Raw genomic sequence first — 23,558 nt, forward strand, 5'->3', positions numbered from 1 at the left:
AACATCTCACGTTAACCCGTCAACACGCTATATCATGTGTCCGCCAGCCTCTGGCGCCCTCACTTGCTGTGTGATGACCAGGTAGCAGGGCCTGCTCTGTCAAAAGCTTCCAAGAGCAACTCCGGGGTTCCACGGAACAGCCGAGTTTAGGACTGAGTAGCTCATACCGAGTACGGAAGGGAGAAGGGAGGTTGACTTAAACATGCAGAGCCAGAGGCTTTAGTCCTGTCACTGCGTGGCCGAGGGACCTACCACTGAGATTCTCTCTCTCTCTCTCTGGACTCGGGAAATAGATTTGGGTATTTTTTCCAATGGAAGGCCGGAATGCCCTCATTATCTGAATGGTGCCTACTTGCTACTGCAACTCAGGGATCCAACACGGGATGAGAACCCGCATTCTTTCGTATCTGATCTCGGTTTCTGGCTCTCTCCAGGCTCTTTCCATCTCAACCCAGGAACCAGTCAGTTCTGGAGAGGGAGGGATCTTTGTGTAAAGCCCGAGGAACGAAGACTGACCCCTAACCTTTCTAGATTCAAGTTGTGCCACCACAGACCACAGACCAGGCAATGGAGAGGTTCTTGCACTGGGAAAATCCCCTCGAGAACTCCCAGCACCCCCCGTTCTACAGGAGCCTCGAATCTCCAAACCTTCTTGCCCTCGTATGGCTTTTTGACTGTGGATGGGGGGAGGCTGAGAAAGTAGTGAGTCAAGTTTCAATCCAGCCCAACATGGGAGTAAACAGAGCTCCACGCCCACTTGGGCCCCCCAGAGACAATAAACCATCAAAGAAATTAAACTTTATAGACAGTCCTCAACAGGAGAGAAAAACTTAAAATACATCTCCAGGCTAATGATTTACAGAAACGGTCGGTGATTACTTCCTTTGTCTCCCACTGTTTTCAGTATTTCTGTTCCAGTGACTGCATTAGCAGGACGGACGGAACCGAGGGGCTGCAACGTTGGAAAACAAATGCCAGTGGCCTGTCACGTGTAGAGACCACCGCTGACATTCTAGTTACAGGGTCTACTTTCTCGGAGCCGCTGACATTCAGAAACCTCTTTCACGAGTACAGGGCATCGACTGAATGTGCTTTTGGAATTCAGCCAGGCACCCAATTCTATGAAGCGATTAAAGACCAATGGAACCTAAAAATGCCTAGAGAAAGAGAAGGCCCACAGCGTCTCTCCATCAACATGGCGCAGATGAATGGATGCGTGTCTCCAGCGTACTCACAGGAAGAGGGCCGAGGTCATTGGGGTTTAAAGATGCCTTTGACCGCATGTGTACTGGAAATTTCAGGCGTGGATCTTCCTGCAAGAAAAAACGTCAAAGGCAGAGGACGTTACAAGGGACTCTATGTGCGATGTCACTGGCTCCTCCCCTTCTGGAGCAGGGCAGTCCAAGGGCATGGAGCCGCTCGCTGCCTGCCCTGGGGAAGAGAGGTCTTCTCTTTGTATAGGAAGGCTGGCTGACCAGCTCTCAAGAAAGATTTTATTCTTCTCCTTGTCCTTGGTGAAAGCAGAACAGTGAGGGGATTTCAATTAAAGGTGAAGTGTTTTCCCCTGAGACTTCTAGCAGGTGAAGAGGAAGAGAGTCCCAGCAGAGAGGTTACTATGGAAACCAGAACCGAGGGGGCTGTGCAGATGAGGCTCTCCTGGACAGAGGGGGTGGGGATGGTGGTGTGTACATGTCTCTTTGCTACTGAGCTGCGGGTGAGGGCAGCCAGCCTTCCCATCGGTCCCAAGCTTCCTAGTGTGCCCTTCTACTCCCTGATCTGTGACTCTGATCTGAGGGTCAAGTCATGTCCTGGCCAGAGTTCGGTGACCTCCTACCCCTAACTAGAAAACTTTACTAAGATTTCTGATGCAGTCCTGTAAATGAGATTCTCATTTATGTCTCAATACTTAGAAGTTTGCCAAAGATTTCTCTTAAGGGATATGGCTCATAAGATACGACAAAGAACCAACAAAAGAGAAAAAAAAACCCAACACAACAAAGGAGAAATCTGTGCTCTGGCATCTTGGGTCATGCTTTATAACTGACAAAGAACAGGCAGGTGTCAATCAGGAGGCTGTGCACACATGATCTCTGCTCCTTTAGATGAGGACACTGAGCTGCGAGATCAGGAGAACTTGCCCGAAAGCCCTCACCCAGAGTCTGGGAGCACCCTCTCATGAACACAGACCCCATGAAGTACAATGAACTTCAGAGAATTCATGCTTTAAACTCAAAAGATTAGGAAACAAACAATAAAACTCAGAATAGCACACGGTCAATCAAATAAGCCTGAGATTAAAAGACAACAGCAGGGGCGCCTGGGTGGCTCAGTGGGTTAAAGCCTCTGCCTTCAGCTCAGGTCATGATCCCAGGGTCCTGGGATCGAGCCCTGCGTCAGGCTCTCTGCTCTGTAGGAGCCTGTTCCTCCCCTCTCTCTCTGTGCCTGCCTCTCTGCCTACTTGTGATTTCTGTCAAATAAATAAAATCTTAAAAACAATAACAACAACAACAAAAGGAAACCTAAAAAACCCCCTTTATTTCAATTACACGAAAGCCTTTGTTGCTGGCAAATCACTAAAAGGTTTTCTGCCTCACCACTTTCCCAAGGCCACAAGAAAATGAAATAACTGGTATAAACCTCGGAAAATAATAAAAATCACTTTGTGACAGCTGATGGGTATGAAAATGCCCTCAAACTGATGACAGTGAGGGTCGCACATATTTATTTAATGGTTTAAAAACCACCCACTTGTGTATCTTTAAACAGGTGAACTGTGGGACACATAAGTTATACTCCGAGAGAGCTGTTAAAAAAATTTCCCAATTCAACAGTTTAAGCTGTTAGCATCACTGGATTATAACAAAGTGACAGATTTTTGGAACTGGCTAAGTCTATTAAAAAAGCAAAAAACAAACCCCCAAAAAGCCAACCCCGACTTTCTATTCACTAGAGCAAACTACCTGAAGAAGTAAATTGTGTCAGGAGTTTGCGATGGCTATTGACACTGAACCTCACTGATGGCTTTTTTTTTTTTTTTTTTAAAGATTTTATTTACTTATTTGACAGAGATCACAAGCAGGCAGAGAGGCAGGCAGAGATCTGATGTGGGGCTCCATCCCAGGACGCTGGGATCATGACCCAAGCTGAAGGCAGAGGCTTTAACCCACTGAGCCACCCAGGCGCCCCTCACTGACACCCTTTTTAAAGTGTCATGAGAGGCATGAAATCGGTCCCGTATTCTGCTGTATCCTGGAACACAAGCAGTACAGTAAACAGACACAGTAAGATTCCGGATTTGTAAGGTCCAAGAAGCTGGAAATTGGGTAAATGTTTCTGACAGTTGACTGTGGACAGAGGAAAAACTTGGGAGCACCCACTGAGAGCCAGCTCTGAGCTGGCGCTGGAGATGCCCACCCAGGCCCCCTGGGCACCCCCCTCCCAGCTGCTGACCATGCGAGCTCCCGGATGCCGCATGCAACCCCGCCATGCCGCCCTCACACACAGAGGCTACTGTGAGAGACAGTCAGTAAAAAGCTGGTGGTTTCAAGGACACTCAAACAGAAAGCAGCAGGTGAAGTTACAGAAAAGTGCGGGGGTGTGAGGATGAGGAGCATGAAGCAGAAAACTCAATTTTACAGGTCTGCTAAAATGGCCTGGCATGGAAACCAGGAATTCGTAGACTGTGAGGGCTGGAGACCCTTGGGGTTCTATTATTTTATTATACCACCGGAAGTCAGAACAATGGCAGCACCTGCCTTCCACCAGGCTCTACAGGCTCAACCCAGAGGGCGCTACTGAGCTGCCCCCCCCACCCCCCTTCTGCTACGGTGAGTCCCGTGAACCACTGGCCCCCAAGCTGGTGGAGCAGGTGAAGGCAGCCAAGGCCCCACAGGGCTGGCTGGGTCAAATCAACAGCTGTGATCTTTCCTTCCTGGGAGAACTCAACAACCATGCCTAGGCCAAACCGTGAGGTTTATGAGGCTGGACCTGGGCACAAAACAAACCTGCCACTGACTGAAGGTACATTCTCTCTCGCTACAAAACCAGCCAACACTTTATCCTCCAGAAGACATAAATGCACTCTTACATATGCATACTTCCAGCTGCTTCCTTAGCAGAACGGGCAACCTGAGGGCCTCGTGTCATCTGCCTTCAGACACTTGGTGGCCTCCAGCACGCATCCTTGGCCCTGAGGACCCAGGTGGGGACACAGTGATGCCCCCTGGATGTGGTCTGACCCTATCCCGGACAGACTGCTGGCACCCGGCCTGCGTTACCCGCCGTGTGAAAGGCTGTGTTTTATAAATAGACTTCAAAAGGAATCTGCCCCTATCAGTGTATACGAGGGGACACGTCGGCCTGTATCTCTGCGTGCCGCTGGTACATGCAGGAAGAAAGACCTACAAGCAGGTCCCTGAGGCAGGACCAGTGCTCTCCTAATTCCCAACTTGTCCTACCAGTTTCTCTTCCTGTTTCCATTATAAAGCTCACCTTCTAAGAATAGCTATGCTGTTCTCTTAAAACACACACACACACACACACACACAAACAAACTCCAAACAGATTCTAAGCTGAAAACCGTCTTTTACCCTTCCCTCCATCTTTCATCAAAACAGAGAGGCAGGGGAGAGAATGCCTTCCACAAAGGGCACTCTGTACAGGCCTTTTCTAGAACGGGTGATGTCGCTGGCCCAGCATCTCCGAGCTGAATGGGGAAGGGGAGTCACTGGAGGACTTCCTAGTTGTTACCCTGAGGATTTTCAACAGCAGCAGCAGCAGCAGCAGGAACAAAACACTAGTTTAACATACTGAAATGAGAAATGAGTACATGAGTCAACAGCAAGGATCTGGGCGGAAAGGGGCCACGGGAAATTCAACCTGGGGTTTGTTCAGCAACAATGCAGGCAACAGACAAAGCTGGTGTGGAGGTTTAACAGAAACCCGCGCCAGCTGTAATTCCACGGCACTTGTGGCGTGAACAATGGCAAGAAGGTTCGGAGACCAGAGTGCTAAGCTCATTCGAATGCCTCCACCTGCAGCTTAGGGGTGGGGTGGGGGGCACAGCGGCCCGTACATTAGCTCGTCCATCTCCTCCGACGACACCCACCCTATGTCTGGAGCTCCCGTTTCTGGCTCTGGGCTGGAAAGCACAGCGTGACAACCACAGGTTCCACATTCACTAGGGAAAGAAAGGCCTAAAGACCTCTCTCTATGACTGTCTTTTCCAAAGAGCGGCCTATCTTTCATTCTCAACTTGCCCACAATTCTGTCATATTATTTCTGGGCGAAAAGGCACGTCGGACAGAGCGACACGCTAGCACTGGCCTTGGGATCGGTTGTGAATTCGTTAAATGAAATGTCACCAGATCTCCATGATGAATTCTCCTCACCTCCGAAAAAGAACTCTGAGTGGGTCTCATTAAGGACTGTTTAAAACATGTGGTGGCATTTTTGGTTGTCCCTGTGGTGGTGGTGGGGGGGGGGCGAGGAACGGTGGCTATTAGCCTTCAGCGGCAGGAGCCAAGCACACTGATGCCCCCCCATGAAAGGCACGGTCCTGCCCCAAAGGCAGAGAACATCCTTGTAGAGATGCACTGCATCACAAGCCACCGGATGTTCGAGTGTGAACCCTTTAGGGACTAAGTGAACGGACACCATGGGCCAAGTGGGAGTGACTGGCCCCTGTGGGCAGGCCTCTCTCCTAACACAACACTACTGTTCTATCAACTGTACACAACACTTGGTGCCTTCACTGGAAGTGGGAATTTATACGTGTTCACTGGAAGCCCACATGGCTGGGCCAGCAACCATTACCCAAACTCAACCAGTACAGATGACAGACAGAAGGACAGACTTAAGCTCTGTACCCGGAGAATTAGGCAGGGATACAAGGGACAGGAAGAAAAGCAACACTTCCTGTGGCATCAGAAATAGAAACAAGAAAACCAAGTGCGGTTTAATTATAGGTCTATAGACCAATAGAGCAGAAATACACCACTGACTTCTAAAAAGGACCTACATGCTATGTTAAATAAGACACCACGAATTCAGCTCAGGAATGAAAGATGGACTGAGGCACATAGAGATATACATGGGCACCTCTGATTCATCTGATCGTGTTCGTTAATCCAACAGATTGTCTCTCCTGCAGGATTCAGGGGCACATGGTAGAGCAACAGCATCAGAAGAAATCAGTTTTTAAGATTTTATTTATTTATTTGAGAGAGAGACAGTGAGAGAAAGCATGAGAGGGGAGAAAGTCAGAGGGAGAAGCAGACCCTCCGTGGAGCAGGGAGCCCGATGTGGGACTCGATCCCAGGACCCTGGGATCATGACCTGAGCTGAAGGCAGTCGCTTAACCAACTGAGCCACCCAGGCGCCCAGAAGAAATCAGTTTTGACAAAATGTTCACCAGAAAGATCTATCAAATTTACAATCGAAGTCCTCGGTACATCTCTTAATGCCCAATCAAAGGAATGAGACAGAGCACAGGAGTATACAACATGAATGTGACATGAACAGTGAAGACTAAAAGGACACATCAAATAAAGGTGATCATGTCAACAGAAATGCAGAAAAAAAACTGATGAGGAGAAATGATTAAAAAAAGATTAGAACTCCTAATAAAATTAGAGGATCATGGGAAATGAAGCCATGACATCAAATTCCTGGCCCTGGGGAGCACGACACCTTTCTCCCCACTAGGGTAAATTGTTAGGACTAGAACCTTCCAGGAGTCCTGTGAAGGAATGGCGCCAATCCCAGAGGCAGCCACAAACCTGAGCCCAGAGGCCCCCTCCTCACCACCCCCCACCCCCACCGGCCCTGCCAAGCCACGTCCAGATGTAGGCTGAGGAGGTCCCCTTGGGGCCGTGTTTCAGGGTCAGGGAACCTTCCCTCCAAGAAGCAGGGCTCCTGAGGAAGGAAACCGGACTCCATGGTAGACCTCGCGACGAAAACGGAACCAAATGAAACCAGCAGCCTTACCCACGTTGTAGTCTTTGTGTTGTGGTCAATGAAGAAGGGCCGGCCGTTGGGCGCGATCCTCATTTCCCAGCCGGGCGGCAGGAAGCTCTGTGTGACTTTGTGTTGTGGTTTGGGGGAGTTGTAGGGTGATGGCTGTGGGGACTGTGGGTTGGAAAGGGTATCTTTCACAGCCCGGCGTATGGGCGAGTCCTTGGCGCCCTAAGGAATAATAAGGAGCATTAGAACGCTTACCAGGGGCTCTTCCGGAGGTCTCAAAACGGACCTGGGTACACAAGGAACGCTCCTCTTTGGAGGCACGACAGAGAAGCTCCTGAAACCTGTTTCTGTCATCCATTTACTTTTCAACCTATCTAACCTTCCAAGTTTCTCGGCTGATTAAACACACAACAATATTAAGTACTTACAACCAAGGTCATCGGACGGCTTACTCAGTACACACCCAAAACATGGTTCTGTAGTGAACATGATGGAAATCTTACAGAGGGCGGAGGAATGCGTGCCCCTGCTCGTAATGAGCTCACAGTCTAATGAGGAAGGGGGAGGCAGTTTCGAGAGCAGAGAGAGAAGACCCTGCACCCACGGAGACAGCCGTCAGACGAGCACGGGGCCACCCGCAGCACTTATACCCAGGCTGGGAAGCGATCACGTCCACTCCCAGTCGTCAGCACCAGGAGCCCCGGGATGGCGCCCACGGCTAGCTCTAAGACACAGTCAAGGTCAGAACTTCACACATTCACTCTCTGGCTTCTCTAACTCGGACACTCGTGAAGTGAAGGGAGGGCACCAACACCAACACAAACAGGGGAGCACAAGCAGATGCCCAGCCATGGCTTCGAGACGCGAGTGTGCATCAGAAATACGATGCCTGTACGGCGACAGGCCCTACAGTTGAAAGGAAAAAAAGAGAAATGATCAAAGCAACAGCTGTGTTTGAAAACGCAATGGAGGCATCGGTCTCGGAGAAAGAAAGGTATTCCCGCGGCCAAGAGCAAACACAAGGAGAATGGAGCCATGTGGAAGGGAGGCGCCCCCTTCCAGCACGGAGACCCGTGGCGGCCGCCGAATGCGAATGGGACTCAGGTGGGCGGCCGCGGGTGCGAGCCGGGCGGCACAGAGAAGCATGAAGGGCGGACGAGGGAAGCCTGCACCAGGGCGTCCCGCACCACGGACACCACGACGGACCAGAGCGCGCTGGAGCTGCGGAACTCAAACCCAGTGAGATGAGCAAGAGCACGAGCAGAGCCGGGACAGAGGGACCCGGTGAGAGCACCAGGCAGCCTTCTCACCTCCAGCGGGGCGGATAAGGTTACGGTCGGCGAGCTGAGGCTACGGGGCCGGCGGATCTGAGGCTCGATTAGGTGGTTGTTACTGTTTGTGGCGGATCCGGACGCACCGTCTTCGGCGAGCTATTTTGGAGGCAAAAACAAGTTAGGTTCGCAGGAGGCTCCCCCTGTGCGAGTGATCGGGAGCGTGGACCCAAACAACAAGGCAGCCAGCACTAATAAGAGGTCTGGCCGATTTCCAGCGTGGAGGAAATGATTAAACCTAATGATGGGGGCACGGATGGAGGAACACATTCCAAGGAAACAAATGAATCACCAGCCCAGCTTAAGAACCAGCCTGGGGAATCCAGGGGGGCAGGGAGAGAAAAGCTACACACTGTGACAGGCTCTCACGCCCCACTTTCAAACCGGCTCTGGGGATGGACCGACTGATCTGCGGACCGAATTCTCCCTCAGGCAAGTATCAGGCTTAGAGTCACAGATTTTCTTTGTGAGAACATCTTCCTAAACATGGGTCCTTTAGAACAACACATTCACCCCGGGAACAGCGAGCTCGCGGACATTTCGGCTTCTATGACCTGAGACTGTAGTTGTAGACGGTCTGCGTACCTGCACGATAGGTCGAGTCCAAGTTGTGGTTCGATTGTTATGATTGACATAGTATGTGCGTCCCTTAGCATCTTTTCTTTCTTCCCAGCCTGAAGGTAGGCCCGGTGTGGTGTGCGCATAGGCCACTGATGGCTGTTTGTGTAAGAAATCATCATTATTTAATATCCTGCATTGCTTTCTCATCAGTTTAATAAAGTAACGTACACCCAGAGAATTACTTTTTCTAGACTAGGTAATTTAATTTCACTTGTCCTGAAAACATTAGTGTCCGGAAAGAAGGCAACTGATTTCCAACAGCTTCCCATCTATTGTGAGATGAACCCCCACACAGCCACAAGGCCCGAAGTCTTACTGAAGTCCACTGCAAAGGCCTGAACCCTTAAAGGACTGTTGCTCATATCGTAAGAGAAACCTACAATCTGTTTCCGTTACTAGATTTTACTGTCACACCACACAGAGCTTAAAAGTTATTTCAAACTGTCAAAGGTTACCAAGAGAGGGATGCTTGGAACACTTTTTCTCCTCAATATAGTTGCCACGGAGATGCTCTCCTAATTCCTAAAGTCTCCCATCAGCTTAAAACTTGCCACGATAGCTTTCAGGGACAAAAATACAGTCTCCCCTCTAGCCATGCACACCAGGGCACGCAGTCATGAAGCCCCACCAGGGTAGCTCAGCTGCCCCCATCAGGAAGTCGGCGGGGCCAGCTAAGGCTAGAATTCCAGAGGACACGGAGAATCGAGGCTCCACCTGTCCCTGTCCTCCCACATCGAGCTGGTCTTTCTTTAAAAGGGTGAAAGCAGCACACACAGTTTCTGGGTTCAGAGACTCGTCCGGTCCAGAGTGACTGCACCAGCATCGTCCAAATGAGACTGATTCCTGAGACACTCTGCTTGCAGGAAGCAGTCTGAGAAATGCTGGCCTGGGCGGAGGAACATGGGAATAGCAAGGATGTTTCAGATTCATGGAAAAGGACATGGACCCTAGAGGTCCGCGCTGTCCCGGGAAGTGCTGGGTGCCTGGATGCAGCACAGAAGTTCTGGAAATGAGTGAGGGGTGCTACCCCAAGGGTGGCGACTCAGAAACAAGCTAACCATGGCCACCAAGGCTGCTGGGAGAATATCGAAGCTGCAGGAGGCCATACATCAGGAATCATCTCTCCCTGAGGTGACAAAAGAAGCTGCTTCTTTTGGGAACCATCTTCCCTCATCAGGATCTTGGAACCTCTGGGTGTTTTACCAGGTGGGTGTCAGGGTGAGAAGGTGAGTCTCTGAGCCCAACTCCATGTGCGCATCCTGTCTTTCCAGGTCACTACCAACGCTGTGCCTTGATGAGGCGGGTCCCCGTCGGAGGGCCCATGGGCCACTGCACAACCGTGAACTGAAAAGTGCGCTCAGCTTCATGGCCATGTACTTTGGGGAGTACAGTTCCTGAGCCTCAATATTCTACTCTCTGAGCCTGAGAGCACATCCCAGAGAAAAACTGAGCCACAAAGCAGCTGCCTCAATGGTTATTTCTAAAACAAGTTTCCCATGCAACGCAAGATTATCTGTAAGAGGACTTTGGGCTCAAACTACAGTAACTATTTTCCTGACCTCTTCCCAGATGAAGTCCTGAAGACCGTAAGTGGTACTTTCCAGACTGTGAGACCGTCTGGGTTGTGATGTAGGTGTGGGGCCGCAAGAGAGGAAGTGATGTCAACATGCAGACTCGAGCCTTCTGTGAGGACTGAAGACAGATGAATTCATCTGCAGCCTCAAGCTCTAATTTCCCTCCTTTCCTTGCTGGGGCACCCATCCAAAAGAGCTATTTCTAGGCTACTTTTTCTCCAGGAACTACAAAAATCGGACTCTGCTGAATTGAGTCAGAACCCGCGCTGTAACCAAAGTGGTCAATTCTTATTTTTGGCAAAGTATCCGCCATCCATCCCTGACCTACTGTTGCTTATATGACGGCCCTAAGCGCTTGGGCTAAACTGAATCCTGCATGGAATGTGCAGGTTTTCCTCCCCACTGAGTTTAAGTTTGGGGAGAGGAAATCAGATCTGCACTCTGAAAGCTCTGTTCTGGAAACCACCAAGATAGTATTAAAGTGACAGAATCCCTGGAAGAGTACTTATGGGGAGACACCATAAACTGTATGAACTTGGATGTACCATGGTTAATCTCAGAATCAAATTCGAAAGTGGCTAAGACCTCCTGTACCGGGTTCCTCTCACAGATCCAGTTAATGGGACTAATCAGCTTCTCGAAACTATGAGTGCAGGAGAGAAGAGTGATTTTGATGAACAGGCTCATTTTACCTCGTACTGAGAACTGAATGGGCAATCTATACTCTAGCTCCATTGACATGAGACGGTGTTATTCAAATCCGTCTTTATGGATTTCTTTCTATACGGCCATGGAGAACAACGTATTTTCGAGAACAGCAGCATTTGTGACCCGTAACAGTGCTCTCCCTGCACGCAGCCGGGGATGAGCCAGAACTCAGCTTCTCCAGGCAGATCGTACAACAGACCAGCCCTGGAGCCAAAATCCAATTTCTGCTGCTGCTGCGTGTGTGTGTGTGTTCACATGTGCGTTCCAGAGGTCTTCAAGAGGCACGTTAATCAATCAAGAGACAAGTTATAAAGTGCGAGTGAGCAATTAAACAATTTCCAGCTTTTCATCTGAACAGACAATTGTGTCTGCACGGCCAACCAGCCTATCCTAGTGGCTCCGTTTATGTCATTAAGATGGAGAAATCCATTATGTGTAAACTGCAAAAGTTTCAATCTGCTTTTAAAGATGATCAGCAGTTTGGTATTATCACAGATTCCCCAAGATTTGCTCACACCCTACCATACTGTTAACTCAGTGTATATGCAGCGAAGTCCAGAAGGACCAGACTATCCCTCTCCCTTTTATCTTAGAGCAGGCCAGCTTGCATGGCCAGCCAGAAAGCAACCCAGTGTGTACTATGTGTGCGTATACACCAGTGTTTGTTCTCAAAATAAAGGGTTGTGGGTCCGCAGGTGAGAACCAGGGGCTGTTCATTAAGGCTGCAACAGTCAAAGCACTTCCATGGGAAGAAATGTTCCCCAGGAGGGTCAACGCAACCTTACCCCAGGAGGATAGGGGTAAGCTGAATGCTCCCCGATGGGGGAAAATGATAGAAACCGACGAACATTCACATCACTGAATAGTAGGTATTAACAGGTCCCAGAGGAAGGACCACAAGTGAAAAATATCGAGGTGCTAAGTGACGTGTACATGACATCCCTGCTGCATGTGTGCACATGTGCCACGCGTGTTTGCAGGAGCACAGGGGGATGGAGGGAGGGGGTATGTCCCAGGGTAGCTCCGGCAGGAGACAGAACACGTGGGGCTGGCAAGCAGGGGCAGGAGAGGGTGTACAAGAGGGGAGATGGAATTGGAAAACATACTTTCATCAAACCTCAGTTTCTAATGCAGCCATCAGGTACGCTGGCGTATGGCAGCTGAAAGGTCACCAGGTACGTGGGGAAACATGAGAGCAGGAAAGCATTTAGGAAGGACTACTACCCAGTCCTTAAAATAAACAAAACCAAACATGTATTTTTAATTCACTGCTGGGGGAGGGCACAGACACGGTAGTGGCAGGGGCCACAGGACCTCATTAAGATGGGTCACTCTGTCCCGCCAAGTACCTCTCACCATGGAGCCCAGGGCTCTCAAAATTCAATTTATCCTATCGCTTAATATCCTCAGCTATAACAATACTCCAGTGCTAACAGCAGATTCCAAGGCTCCTGTAAAATGCAAAAATGGGTGACAGAGAATGCTCAAGAGCCCTGAATTCTACTGGAATTCTTTAATGACATGATCTTGTCCACCTTGAAATTTCTGCTTCTGGTATAAGTTACTCATGCACAGTAGTAAATGTACTAGTTCATTTAGAATTTCTTCAATTCTACTGGAGGCTGAGCCTGGGCACCCAACAGACTGACTTGCACAGAAATCACTACAGTTCAATACCTCACAGTGGGCTCGTATTTGTTGCATGCCAATCTGATTTTCCTGTGCACAATGCTGAGCATTAAAGTCTAACAATGTAACTGAATTATTCCTTTACGTCCATGTCCTGCCAAAAATCAGCAATCGCATGTGTATTTAAAGGTATTCTCAAGTAATAGGTGTTATAACAAACCTAGCAATGGTGACACAGTAAGGAAAATTCTTCTAAGAGCTACAGGAGATCAAAGCTAAACTCGAAGCTGAGCCAGTCTCTAGGGGTCAAGCAAAAACCAGGCAACTTAAGTACACAGTCCTAGCCAAGTCACCCAAAAATGTGAATGCTAAAAATTACTTAAAATAATCAATGAGTAATGTATAATTGGCTCAGAGAAACTATTTTTTCCCCTAGACCTTTTAAACTTCTTAAACATGTTCCTTCATCTCTGCCCCCCAATTATATAACACTTGTTCATTCCTCTGAGTAGAGACCCTTGTGGCAGAGCAGGGTCACCAGTTCATGCTCACGACACAGTACATCTAGCGCAGCATGTAAAATCTGGTATGGGAAATAGGCAAGAGAGGCGGGCCGTGTGCAAGACCATAATCCACAGCGTAACTGCGTATGGTTCCTGTGGCTTCTCTGTTCTCCTCCAGACCTATTATTTTACCCAAGTAGTCTAACAAACAAGAAAAGCTGACCAGGAATATAAACATTAAAGGTAGCAATATATTCTAGTAGATGTGCTAAAGCAAGTGTGGCAGAAGTATTTTCTTTTCTATTCTTTTGTAAGTAGGCTCCACGCCCAGTGTAGAACCCAATGCAGGGCTTCAAGTCATGACCCTGAGATCAAGCCCTGAGCAGGGATCAAGAGTTGGATGCTTAACTGACTGAGCCACCCAGGTGTCCCAGAAATATATTTTAAATAAAATTAAATGCTCTTTATCGAAGTCTGACACGGTATTCCTAATAAAGCTACATGAGATGAAAAATCATAGTTTTAACTACCTTTGAACAATGTGAGAGGTTTACAGTATGTATAGCTCTGTAGCATGAAGAAGCTGAGCTTATCCAAAAACGGTATAGTCACCATTATACAAAATGTTGAACCCCCCAGTTTTGCTATCATGTCTGATCAAGGGCATCATTACCGTTGGCTCCTCACCACCTGTGACAGTTGATGACCGCGCTCTCCTAGTTGGGGCGCTGGGCTGTTGAATGACAATTCACATCAGTGAAATGCACTTATTAGGAAGACCACCCATTGCTTACTGAATCAGGAATCACTGCTGAGGCCAGTAAGGCAGGTGATATGAATCAGAATCCCTGAAATCCACCCTGTCCAAAGAAAGCTGGGCAACCACTCACTGATGATCGGGAGAAAAACAGGGACACAATCACCCTCCCCCAGAGAAGGCTCAGGCTGAAGCCATGATTCGGGGAAAAATGGACTGCAACCTCAGGAAGTGAGAGGTCTTACTCGAAACAACCACTCTGGTTTTGCCCCTATTGTTATATAATTAGGCAGACTCTTAAAATCCGCCAAACTCATAATTTGAGTAATTTGGCCACCAGTGATCAGTGAGTTGACCGCTTTACAGAGTACAGGGAAAGAGGGAGGAATCAACAGTTTTCCAGGAGAGTGAGCTCTTTGATAGATAAAATTGACACTGATTTTTGAAAAGGAGGGAAAGTGCCATTAATTCATCCAGGAAAATCACAGAATCATCAGGTTGAGCGGGATCCCCTCCCCAGGCGATCACAGCTGAGTACTCTGGTCTTTGGGGGAGGCCTGTACTAAACCATCTCAGAAAGGATGCTCTTGTCGTCAAGCTTCTGACGATCCAGCCCATTCTATGTGCGCCACAACGGAATGTACCGTACTGACTACCCAGCTCACCAGCACACTTGTGAATTCGTTCTGTCACCATAAAAACCACGGGCAACAACGTGCTTTGAAATAAAAATGTACACAACAAGAAAGATACCATGACTGCAAAAACTTGTAAGTGCTATCTTCTTTTTCCTTTAACTTCATACACGATAAAGTATTAGTCCCCCCCAAATGAGCAAGGGTTTGTACTAATAAAAAACAAAACCTGGTCAAGGTTCAACGAGCTGAACATGCTAAAACCACAAAATAGTTTCTCCTCCAAAAGAAACAAATTTACAAAAATGTACGCCAAACCTCTCCCAAGGCAGTCCCAGTCTGTCTTCCAATTTGAATGTTCATTCTTATTTTTGTCCTATATTGTCAAACATTCCTCATTCTCCCGTTATTTACTGGTAGTTCTGAACATGGTGGGAGGGTGGGAAGAAATTACAGCCAATTCTTTAGTCAGTAGAGCTGCCTTTCCAGAGAAGGTACAGGTGCTTTGTGGGTTAAGAGTTTAGGCCATTAGTGATGGGAAAGAACCGCTCCCCACAAACCCAGAAGAGTTCTTCCTGTTCAAAGGGATTCAGAACGGTCTTGAGATACAGCTCACTGGAGCACAGCGTTAGTGAGTAAATGAAGTTTAAAGAAAAGAATTATTAAAGCATGCTTCTAGTTAACTAGTTTAAGTCAGGTAAGCACATCAGAATCTGTGTATTCGTTTGGGTGGAAAAGCAAAGCGAAGAAAAGTTTTTAGCATTTCAGAGCCTTTGTGGCAATAACTCTGAGTTATTAGAAATCCACTCTCCTTGGGCAATTTGCTAGGAAAGCCTAAGGTCTCATTCCGACAGAGAATGGATTTGCACAGGAAAAACTCTTCCTCCGTAGCCCAGATGATTTCAAATACAAGCCGCGTCAGCCAACCAGGGACCGGCGGGGGGCATGGTTACCGGTGGTAGATGAGCCTGCTCGGCGACCGCGTCCGTGACACTGCAGGACCGCAACCTTGAGGACGGCTCTCTCTGCTGAAGGGAGGAAAGGACACGGAGCATTATGGTAACACAGGCACAGCAACAAGGTTCGCTGGCTTAAGAAAAGGTCCCTCAAGCCTCCCGAGTGCTCTTTGGTATCAGAAGGTAATTAAATGAGACACCGGCTCTCCTGAGGCACGCAGTAAGTAATCCAGCAGTCGAGTAATCTTGCATTTTCAAGTGCTTTGGGCGGACTGGAATTCTCACTGGTCCTTGGGAAGGAGGAACAGCAAAAATAGGAGAAAGAGGCCAAAACAAGAAAGGGGATTCAAGGGGTCGGGGTAAGGCTCCTGTGCTGCTCTACGAATGGAAACGGGAAGCCAGCAGTCCTTGCTTTGCTTTGGGATGCGCCCGCGGGGGAAGCTCCCGTGAGCCGTGAACAGACGACCAAATACTGACACGCGGTCATCAGACATTGCGTGCACGTTTCTACCAACGGGGTCAGCTGGAGTCAAAGTCCAGAGAACTCAGACACGCTCCTGTGCTACTTTTAAGGCTCACGCATTTATCATTTTGGCTTCCAAATGGAGCTGAAGTCGTACAGAACAGGAGTAAGGGAAAATAGGGACGTTAAGCTAGAACATCGAATGTGCGATGTAGAATGTTCCTCCACTCGTTTGTATTAATCTGTATTGTGAGGAAAAAAGCCTCACAGGTCCAATCAGGGAAGAGCAGTAGGCCACACACACAGGCCACGTGTCTAATCAGCAACTGGTTCACCCGTGGGAGAAGTGTGTGCGTAGCACTCCCCGATTCATGGTATTCTGCAATGGTAAGCGAAGTGGGGTAAAGTCGGACAGACTCTGCCTCAGTGATGGGGCTCTATTCATGTCCTTCCACAATGGTTAGCATGAAGGATTCCTTCACTAGTAAAAGGGCATGCTACTGTCTTTGAATATGGAGTGACCCTGAGAAGCAAAATTCAAGAGTCCCGTATTCTTTTTTTTTCCAAGACATTCTTAATCGCTGAATCAGACTCAAAACAATCTTAAAATAATACTGACTCCAGCACTTGGATCCTTTGTTTGTTTGCACTTGGATGTTGAAAGTATTTTATGCACCCGGAATAATTAAATGCAGGCAGGTACCCATAAAAATAAGTGGAGATACTAACTTAATACTAATGGTGAAGAAAATGCTGATTATTTTACTTGGTAGACTTAGAGGTGGACACCTGCTGTGGTTCTTGCATTACTTACTAACTTTTATAGGTTTTAAATATGGCTTCGTTGCTTAGGTCGTTTCCACAGCAACAGTTTCACCAATGCAAATATCCCACACATAATTTCCTCCCCTGTCCTTTTAGTATTAAATTTTTTATCTGTGGTATTTCTCTCTCTAAAAGACATTTACAGTATTTTAATATAAAGCCCCATTAGCTGAGTAATCACATCGACTCATACAATATAGGCCAATGGTGTCTTTAAATGAAAACACCGTAACTGAAGGAGTAACGACTCTGAACGCTCACACGCTTTTACAACTGACGAGGTCCTCCCATCCACTACTGTCTGCTGTGGCTGTAATCATGACTATTTTCCTAGGATGCCATCTTCAGTGGAGTGACTACTATCATTTACTATAACACATCTTTACGTTCAATTTCTTGAGAAACATTCAGACTGCCTTTGTTCTCAACTTTACATATAAGCAGGTGATTTCCTATGGACTTTTCTGCACGGTTTTGTGTTGGCAAACAGGGAGGACTTCATGCTGCTTCTTACTGGGGCTCAGCCCAATCCGAAGTTTCTAGAAAGAGGCTCCATGGTGGAGAACCCGAGTTCAAATGTTGCCCTGAGGTCCTTGCCACAATTTCATAATCTTTCTTAAGGATTTGTTCTCTGGGACTTAAGGGAGGTCTTCTGTCTCCCATTCTAACTTTCTCTTGGATGGGTCCCTTCGACATCATGCCTCAGCTGTGACAGGAGAATGATGAAGGGTGCGGCAGAGTACACATTGAGAGAACTCATTAAGAGGCCCAATGGCTCAGTCCCAGTGTGAACTACCTACCACTTTTGTAATGAAGGTACTATTTATGAGCCTTTGGCTGGGAAAAGACATTCAGGGTCATAGCTGGTAAAAACAAAAAAGTCATGGACTCTTATTTACTTGAGTTCTTACAAATCAAGACAGAGTCTCACCTGCTTGGACTAATTTTGGTATCGTCCTCTTAGGAAAGGCAGAGCTTTGGGAAATATAAGAGTTCTCTGGGAGCTGGCAGAATCCTGATCATTATTTGCACACAAGACTCTCTTAAAGCAGTAAGAAACAGTAAAACGTTTGCTCAACTTCTCCTTCAAACAGGACCATCACTTACAATCAAAGAACCAAACTGCTCCCCATTGGAGTCTGGAGTGATCTGAAGCCTTCTGCTCAGTTCCTCAGACAGCTCCTGAGGGCTGGTCCGAGACCCTGGAGAGGACGGCGGTGGGGGCAGTGACAGACTGAGGGAGTCTCCAGTGATGTTCACTTCCTCGGAAATGGTCTCCCAAGGCTATCAAGGAACGAGACGCAGGGTAAATGGCAGGAACAAGGGGTCCTCTGTCACCTTGCCAACAACAACCACCATTATATTAACTATAATTAACGTTTACCGGCTTTGAGAAGACACACAACCTTCTCTATAACCACGAGGAAGATGTGACTACTACCCTGACAGATGAGAAAACCGAGGCACAGAGTGTAACATGCCAAAGAGGACAGAGCGAGGAAGTGAAAGGGCCAGGCATGGATCCAAGGAAGCCTGGCTCGAGGGGCTGGCTGGGTTCTTAACCACTGTGAACCGCCACCCCTCCGAGCAGGGACTCACTTCTAGCAGGAGGGACTACATGCATGGGTTAAAATGTTCTCAGGAATGCATTCACGATTTTCAGGGATTTTCTTTTACTGCTGAGGAGTCAAAATGAAAACAGCAGAGATGCTAGAAGCTGTTAATTAAAAAGTGCTGTTAAGTAACTTTTAGTGAATTAATCATCATTAATTTTGCTTTTCCAAATTTGAGCGCTGGAACATTTTGTGAATGATCCTCTTCCTAACACACGGGCTAGAACGAATGGATTTTAATAAGGAAACGGAGTTGCTTAAGGCTGCATGAAGTTACAGAAACTGCTCATTTGTTGTTCAATTCCTAATTTTTCCTCTAGTGACTTATCATAAACATTTAAGGGGAAAAATAATAAACCTTCCTAAATTCACCCAAATTTGTTTTCTTGGTAATAAATCTCTTTCATGATGTTGTCAACACCGCTCAGTGAAAGCTCGTGGTACCCACACAAGTTACAAAGCTCATTCAACCACAGAAACAGGACAACCATGTCGTTATCCAGTAAGATACGGTCAGACTCTGGGGAAAAGTACATCATACAGTGAAAGTATCAATATTTCCACTATTACAATGTCACTCCCTTCTGTAATGCACAGACACATGTATTCATCAAACACAACTCCTGTAAGCACTTCCTAAATGAAGGAACACCCTGACGGTCGTCAGTGGGCCGGGAAACCCCGATCGCCCGTTTTTAGACCGCATTTACCCGCAGCAAAACCAAGGACTCGGAAGCAACCTGCGGCACACAAAGATAAGCTGCGCGGAGGCCGCAGGGTCCAGCTTACCTCTGGGCCGTCTCCACCCTCGCCGGGCTCCGGCTCCAGGTCCTCGCTGATGTGCCTGCGGGAACGGAAGCGCCGGTGCGCGGCCTCCTGGTTGATCTGCCTGATGTTGCTGTCCGACTCGGAGGACACGTCCCTGGGGGTGCGGGGCAAGGGTAAGTGAGCCGGGAGAGCTCGCACTGGTCCCCGGCACCTGGGCCACAGTCCAGCGCTCTCCAGGGGCCTTCCCCTCACAGACATGTCAGGGTCGTCCTGTGTGACACTGACAACCAGCTGGCCGGTAACTAGGAGAATTCTCCCTGCAAAGCCCGGTTAAGTATAGTTGCAGGTTCATTTCAATCCAACAGATACAGTGTTGAAACGCATCTGGGGTGACGGCTCTGAGTATCTTTCAGTCATAAACTGCAAAAGGTCGTTTAGTATTTAAGAATCACAACCCTGGGGCACCTGGGTGGCTCAGTCAGTTAAGCATCTTGTCTTCAGCTCAGATCATGACCCCAGAGCCCTGGGATCAAGCCCCATGGGCTTCCTGCTTGGCAAGGAGTCTGCTTCTCTCTTTCTCCCTCTGCCCTTTCCCACCGCTCATTTTGTCTCTAATAAATAAAATCTTAAAAAGAAAAAAAAAAGAGAGAGAGAAATCACAGACCTCCATCCGTTTACTCTGGTGATAAGGCAGGTTTCTCAAAGGACAGGTGACCAGTCTCAGATTTGGGGCCAGTCGGTCCTGACCCTACAAAGAGACTTACAATGCCAAGGCAGTAACTTTTGGTCTTTAACTGGCCAAAGAATAGAAATACGACAAACTCAAAGCTGAGATCTGGAGAAAAGTGCTCCTGGTCCAACATGAATTTTTTTGGTTGCCATGGATTACATTTTTGTTTTAAGATTTTATTTGACAGAGATCACAAGTATGCAGAGAGGCAGGCAGAAAGAGAGGGGGAAGCAGGAGAGCCAGATGTGGGTGGAGCTCCATCCCAGGACCCTGAGATCATGACCCGAGCTGAAGGCAGAGGCTTTAACCCACTAAGCCACCCAGGCACCCCCGTGGGTTACATTTTGACAGAATCTCTGAATCAGGACACCCTATTTTTCACTCTTAAACCACTTTTAAAAATTCACACAAACATCAGGTGGTAACTTCCCAAATGAAGGGAAATTTGAAGAACACTGTAACTTCATGTGCTGGTTTTTTTGTTTTGTTTTTTTTTCCCTTCTTTTTTTTGGTCATGTATCTTAGTTCAGGCTCTGAAAGCATCAATTCAATCTCGAAAATTTTTGCAGTAAATTACAGGCAGTCACCGTTTGGAAGAAATACTACTTGCTGGCTTTTAGAGCAGAAGTTTAAAGAACAAAATGTTTTTTGGAGAAAACTCAAAACTCTTGAATAAGACACCCTATTCAGTTAAAAAAAATTATTGTTGCAAGTTAACCTTTCAAAATATTTGAAAACATTATTTCAGACTAATTGGAAGAGAGTATTAATCAGGGGCCTTCTTCATAGATTCTTCCTACAACACAGGTTTTAAAATATTCAAATATACTCTTTAACTTTTACTATATCCCAATAAAAAGCTTGTTGGATCCCTGGAATAGTGAATACCACTGCCTACAAATAAATAGGTGACTCTTGGGGTGCCTGGGTGGCTCAGTGGGTTAAGCATCTGCCTTCAGCTCAGGTCATGATCCCAGGGTCCTGGGATAGAGCCCTGAGTTGGGCTTCCTGCTCCGCGGGGAGCCTGCTTCTCCTTCTCCCTCACTTATGCTCTCTGACTCTCTCTCTCAAATAAATAAAACCTTATGAATGAGTAAATAAATAACCCTTCAAAGCCCATTTCAGAAATAGTGTATTTCCAACAAACATCTTTACATTAGCTTCTGGTAAACATGGTAATATGGTCAGCTTCCATCTAATCAGCATTAGAATGACAACTCCTTACTAAAATCTGAATCAGTTAAGTTCCCTGTACCTGCATACACAATACATAAACTTTGGAAATCTTAACAGAAATAAAAATCTCGCATATTTTCTAGTTCTACTGAACTATAACTAGACTAAAATAGAAAACTGAAATATCTTTGGCTATAGAGAAAATAGTTAAAATCAAGGGACACAGAAGGATACAAATGTATTTCTGAAACTACCAAAACAAAATGATTATAAAAAAAAAAAAAGACACTTTGTTGGACAGGTTAGAAAAGGTAATATCAACATTTGTGATTTTATGTTGTCATAGTCATTTTAACACAACATTCAATTCTTAAAACATAATGATTATAAAGAGTAGTTATTACAGAACAGAAAAATACTTAGGAAAATGACCAAAATGAAGTTCTTTCCAAAATATGTAAAAAAATTTTAGTAGCAGGTAAGATGGCAAAGAAAACTTAACATTATCCTTTCCCTTTTTATTAAGGATGGAAGCAATTTCACTTTCTAATGACTGGCCTTTTTTTTTTTTTTTAAAGATTTACTTGAGGCGGGGGGTGGGTAGATGGACACAAGTAGGGGGAAGGGCAGAGAGAGAGAGAGCAAGAATCTCACGCAGACTCCCTCATGACCTGAGCCGAAGGGTCTCACCAGCTTAACTGACTGAGCCACCCAGGCACACTATGACTGGCCTATTTTAAAATATTCTATGTATATAAGAGTTTCATCAAAATTGTAAATCTTCACTTGAAAGGCCAATCAACATTTATTCAGTCAACAATGAGTCACTAAGGTGCATGCGCTTTGTGCCAGGTCCTAATGCATACTTGCAAGGCTACAGGGACTTCTGAGAGGCTGAGAAGAAATGAGCTTTTAATACCACGATGCCTACATTTTCTGTCTCTCAGAAGTATGTAAAATTCCACTGCTTTGGAAGGACTTACTTTTAAAAGGGGTGCACTTAAAATCAATTATGCAAATCTTTCTTTTTTTTTTTTAATTTATTTGACAGAGAGAGGGATCACAAGTAGGCAGAGAGGCAGGCAGAGAGAGAGAGGAGGAAGCAGGCTCCCTGCTGAGCAGAGAGCCCCATGCAGGACCTCGATCCCAGGACCCTGAGATCATGACCCGAGCCGAAGGCAGCGGCTTAACCCACTGAGCCACCCAGGCGCCCTTGCAAATCTTTCTTATCCCACCAGCTCATACACTCGTAATCGGCGTGAACCAGAAACAACTAAACAGCACAGAGAAGATACCTCTGATTGTGAAATTCCAAACCTGGGTTTTTACCATCTTTAGTGATAAAGTGGAAATGTTCACACGAAGAAGGCCTTCGGTTATCATTAAGCACCTGAATGTGAGCATTGTTGAAAGTGGAAATTTAAAGAGTCACTAATGGGAAGATGAACGTTTAAAAATACTTCTGGGCTGAAAGATTAAAACAAAAAAGACTCTACTGGAGGCCAGCCAGTATTTTATCAAACATTTCAATATTCTTCAGTCACTGACTTCATAGACATATTCTTCATTTGATATTCATGGGAAATATACAAGTGGATAAAGGCAAGATAAACCATCAGCTTATCAAGTTCAGTGCCAAGGAAGATCCGCGTGAGATCACGCCGTAGAGCAGTTACTGAACAGGACAACATTGTTGCTGTGACAGAAGATGTACGAAGTATTTCAGAAAGAGAGGAAATGGAATTGTTTCAGTCTCAAGTTCATCTTCATTTATAACCTTAATTTCAATCCTTCAGCACGTTTTTAAAATTGTATTTGTTAAAGATTCTGAGAGGAGAAAGAGAAAACACGAGTGGGAGGGGCAGAGAGCAAGAGAACCTCAAGCCGGTGCAGAGCCTGCTGTGAGGCTCAGTCCCAGGGACCCCGAGATCATGACCCAAGCTGAAACCAGGAGTCCAGTGCTCAGAATGACCGTACCAGCCAGGTGCCCCTAAAATTGTGTGTGTGTGTGTTTTGTTTTGTTTTGCTTTTTACAGTAAAGAGCTTACAGCTAACATTTTAAATAGGGTCAAGGAGAATTCTAACATTAGGGGTGTTTTAAAAGACACCCTCCATCTGGAGAGAGCTGGGAGCATTCAGTCATCAGCCTTCCATCCTGGAATTCTACATGCAGACCTAGACGTTCACTAAACCGCGTGCCCGGGGTCACTTTCCGAAGTGAGTCATCTGTGCTCATTCATTCAGTTACAAGGCACTTTACTGAGCTCCTCCTTGGGGCCGGGCGCTTAAGGGGCGGATCTGTGAGG

The 23,558-nt window shown here is 46.9% G+C and overlaps 1 protein-coding gene across 3 annotated transcripts in view; it reads right to left on the reverse strand.

Annotated features, from left to right (window-relative positions):
• The window catches only part of NEDD4L (NEDD4 like E3 ubiquitin protein ligase), a 336,948-nt gene that overhangs the window by 42,629 nt on the left and 270,761 nt on the right, over window positions 1-23,558 (reverse strand). For 2 of the 3 annotated variants that reach the window (XM_044242894.1, XM_044242896.1), the window contains 8 exons: window positions 19,368-19,500; window positions 18,073-18,249; window positions 15,675-15,749; window positions 14,003-14,062; window positions 8,880-9,011; window positions 8,274-8,393; window positions 6,988-7,185; window positions 1,236-1,313 (listed from right to left, as the gene is read on the reverse strand). In XM_044242894.1, coding sequence (XP_044098829.1) covers window positions 1,236-1,313; window positions 6,988-7,185; window positions 8,274-8,393; window positions 8,880-9,011; window positions 14,003-14,062; window positions 15,675-15,749; window positions 18,073-18,249; window positions 19,368-19,500 — 973 coding nt within the window. The remainder of the gene's footprint in view (window positions 1-1,235; window positions 1,314-6,987; window positions 7,186-8,273; window positions 8,394-8,879; window positions 9,012-14,002; window positions 14,063-15,674; window positions 15,750-18,072; window positions 18,250-19,367; window positions 19,501-23,558) is intronic. The other variant, XM_044242895.1, reaches the window with a different exon arrangement.

This window comes from Neovison vison, chromosome 3 (genome assembly GCF_020171115.1).
Source record: "Neovison vison isolate M4711 chromosome 3, ASM_NN_V1, whole genome shotgun sequence".
Classification (NCBI taxonomy): domain Eukaryota; kingdom Metazoa; phylum Chordata; class Mammalia; order Carnivora; family Mustelidae; genus Neogale; species Neogale vison.